Here is a 3,549-nt window from a genome sequence, read left to right on the forward strand (position 1 = left end):
GCGACGAATAGACACTACCTCTCTACCGCTATTCTGGTCTCCGAATCGCGTCGCTCGGCCCTCTTCTTACCACTCAGGCTGTGCGAGAATGTCTGCCGTTCTACCCTGGCCCCCCTTTAGACATGCCTACTTCTTACGCTCGTACTCCTGCGAATTTTCGGCTAGAAGATACCCTGCTTCTCCACCAAATTGTCGCGTTCTTCCTCTAATCGGGGTCGTGAGTATCTTGGCTCAACGTAGGAGGTAGTAGTATCTGCGACTCTTCTGTGATAGCAATGTAAAAGTTGATATATTCTTGTGTTTCTTGTTAGAAGGAAATCCACGACTGACCTCCTCGTTTCACCTCGCTAAGAGTTTTTAGAGCTTCTTACCTTTTGTCAGATCCCTCGTGCGTGGCGGTCCAGCTCCAATTCCCGCCACGACCAGCTGCTCCACGACTTCACACTTGGAACGTCACTGTCTTGGCCGCAGGTCCCGCTTGCTTGGACGTGGTCCGGAGAGTCTGGAGTGAGTAGACCTTCTGCAGGCAGTCAGCCAGCATCGTTAATCCACCGTCTAACTGTACACCGTGACAGAACACAGAAGCTTTAACTCTATGCTCCAAGAATTATTTGAGCACTTTCTTAATTGTTACGTAAAACTTCGAGCTAAGGTACGCAAGATGTGCTCACGATACTTGAAGCTCGTAATAAAAAATGCTTCTACAGCTCGCTATTGCTGAATTTGCCAGTGACGGATTAGTCATTCTAGCTGTAAGGGGTTTATGAGTTGCCGCTACTGGACTGCGTGGACCACGGTGCGAACTTCTCCACCAACACCAACACCAACAAATATGATGGAGATAACAAAAGCGAGTGCCAAGATATATTATAGTAACTTCTAACGAAGCACTACCAGTAAACGGATGTTATCGCATAATGCAAAGGAGGAAGTAGTAGTTTAAAATGAACTTTACTACTTTATTAATATATCCAAACTCATGAGTTGGTGATGCTCATTTTGCCAAATCTGATGAGAGTAATAATGTCTTCCAGCGCCGCCTTCTGGTCCCAGTGTCCACATTCAGTGTCCAACGCTTCACTGCCAGGAAATAAATTATACCATTCTTAAATAGAGGTTGTTCGAGAGGATGCTACTGTACTGAAATGCAGTACGTACTTGCTTCGTGTTTGTGTACTGCGTCCAGTACGTGCATATGTCTACTAAAGTTTATGAAGTTGTCTGTTTATGAAGGCCACTCTTAGTTTCCTACTATACAAGCTGGAAAATGAACCCTGCCCTCGTAAGAGAATGGATTGAACGCAAGCAGAGATGCTCAGTGTTAGGCATTTTCTTTTCTTCTTTGAAACACTCAAGTCTTCAGCCCTACTACAATTGGAACGATGGTGGGGACCCGCATAGCCGCCGCGCTTGGTGTGATTGCTGTTGCTCGCACGATGACAGCTTCTGCTCAGAACATGTCGTTTGGCGCCGCCAACTTTTACCGCAGCAACAACGTAACCATCCAGCCCATTACGTTCTCAAACCAATTTAAGATGAGCGTCGCTAGCAATCTCTTCACCCCCAAGAGCCTCGACACGAATGGAAGCGCCCCGGCGATTATCGTCGGCCATCCCATGGGTGCTGTGAAGGAGCAGAGTGCAAACCTCTACGCCACCAAAATGGCCGAGGAGGGCTTCGTCACCGTCTCGATTGATCTCTCTTACTGGGGTGGCAGTGAAGGAGAGCCACGGAATGCAGCCTCGCCAGATCTGTACGCTGAGTCTTTCAGCGCTGCAGTCGACTACCTCACCTTGCAAGATTTCGTTGACAGTGATCGCATCGGTGTTCTTGGTGTATTTGCGGCAGTGGATCTTTCGCGATCAGTGCGGCCAAGATCGACTCACGCATCAAGGCCATTGCCACATCATTAATGTATGACATGGGCGCCAACAATCGCAACGGTTTGAGACATGCTCAGACCATCGAGCAACGTAAAGAGATCATCGATCTGATGTCACACCAACGCTCCATCGAAGCTGCTGGTGCGAGGTGCAGTATACGAGTGGCACGGTACACGAGCTCACGCCGAATACACCTGATATTCAGCGTGAGTTCTACGACTTTTACCGGACGGTGCGAGGCGAGTACACGCCCCCGGGCTCTTCGCCAAACGTTACTACCCACCTGACACTTTCAAGTGCTGTGAAGTTCATGAACTTCTACCCGTTCAATGACATCGACACCATCTCACTACGCCCGCTGTTATTCGTCACTGGAGATCAAACACACTCACGCGAGTTTAGTGAGGATGCATATGCTGGTGCGGCCGAGCCTAAGGAGCTGTACTGGGTGGCTGGTGCTGGGCACGTCGACCTCTACGACCGAGTGGATCTCATTCCTTTCGACAAGTTCGCTGAATTTTTCACGGCGGGTCTGGCTGTGAACGCATCTGGATCGAACTGATTGGCCTGCGCAGTTCTTGAAGCCGTTTTGTCAGCATCGATGAATTGGAATAATACATCATCATTGGAAGCACTACTTCCATAAAAAATATACTATCCATGTAGTAGCAAAACTAACTTCTTGTCTTAAAAATTTCCTTAACGTCCTAAAATATACGTTCGAAAATTACGGCACGAACGGTATATTACGTCAGGACTGTCAAATCCCTTTGCAATAGTAATATGTTTAGAAGAGCTTCAAAGTACTATATTTCCATCAGTAGGTAGGATTAAGACATTATCACAGTGCACAGCGCATATTTTCGACATACATGTACACTCCTGGACACAATGGTACTGCCACCTCGCCGAGTGCCCATAACTCAGTCAATTTTTATTATTTGACGGTGCAGTTTTCACACAAGTTGCAAAACATGCAAGGATGTGCTAACGCTCGCGTTTTTGCACTTTATAGGGAGGCTCACATACAAAAAAGAGATTTGTCAAGCTGACACAATTTACGGCCACCATCGGCCCAACACAAAATCCGATTTAAATAAAACATGTGTTATTTTGGCCGACTAGAAATTTGTATGGGCTGAGTTTCTGTAGGCAATTAAATGGACACTAGGGAGCGAAAGCTCAAAGTAGTTGCATGGGGGTGTACGAAATAGTATTATATGTAACGTGCTGCACTCGCACCTCCGCTTGATCCATATTGATGGAGAATTTTTATCCATCAACAATAGACCCATCCCCATTGTGCTACTATAGCAAATCATATGGAGAACACTGTTGGGGGGACGAGTGTCACATTCAAGAGGTAGCAATTGGTGTGGGACAGGGGTGAGTGCCGGAGCACGAGGTCTCCAGTAATAACTTTTCGGGCACCCATAGGCAACTACTTTGTAGTTTAGGTCCATTGGCTCTATTTATTTCCGATCTAAGCTCTTGCAGGTTATGTTTGAGTGGCTTGATCCTTCTTTATTCGTTTGAAAGATTAGTAGTTATCGTATAGCTATCTTAATCTAGTTGGGAAATGTAAGGGTCTCTATACGACACACACCACAAAACTACACGAGACAGGTGTTAGCACGGATATTTCTTTTTCTATTTTATTATGGAC

The 3,549-nt window shown here is 46.5% G+C and overlaps 1 protein-coding gene across 1 annotated transcript; it reads left to right on the forward strand.

Annotated features, from left to right (window-relative positions):
* Positions 1 to 1,457: 1,457 nt before the first annotated feature.
* On the forward strand, positions 1,458 to 1,920 carry PITG_07122 (uncharacterized protein; the record flags this gene model as incomplete). Its single annotated transcript, XM_002905038.1, has 2 exons — positions 1,458 to 1,805; positions 1,849 to 1,920. The coding sequence occupies 2 exons, from the start codon at positions 1,458 to 1,460 to the stop codon at positions 1,918 to 1,920; spliced, it is 420 nt and encodes a 139-aa protein (XP_002905084.1).
* Positions 1,921 to 3,549: the final 1,629 nt, after the last annotated feature.

The sequence above is a fragment of the Phytophthora infestans genome, genomic scaffold (assembly GCF_000142945.1).
Source record: "Phytophthora infestans T30-4 supercont1.10 genomic scaffold, whole genome shotgun sequence".
NCBI classification, from domain to species: domain Eukaryota; phylum Oomycota; class Peronosporomycetes; order Peronosporales; family Peronosporaceae; genus Phytophthora; species Phytophthora infestans.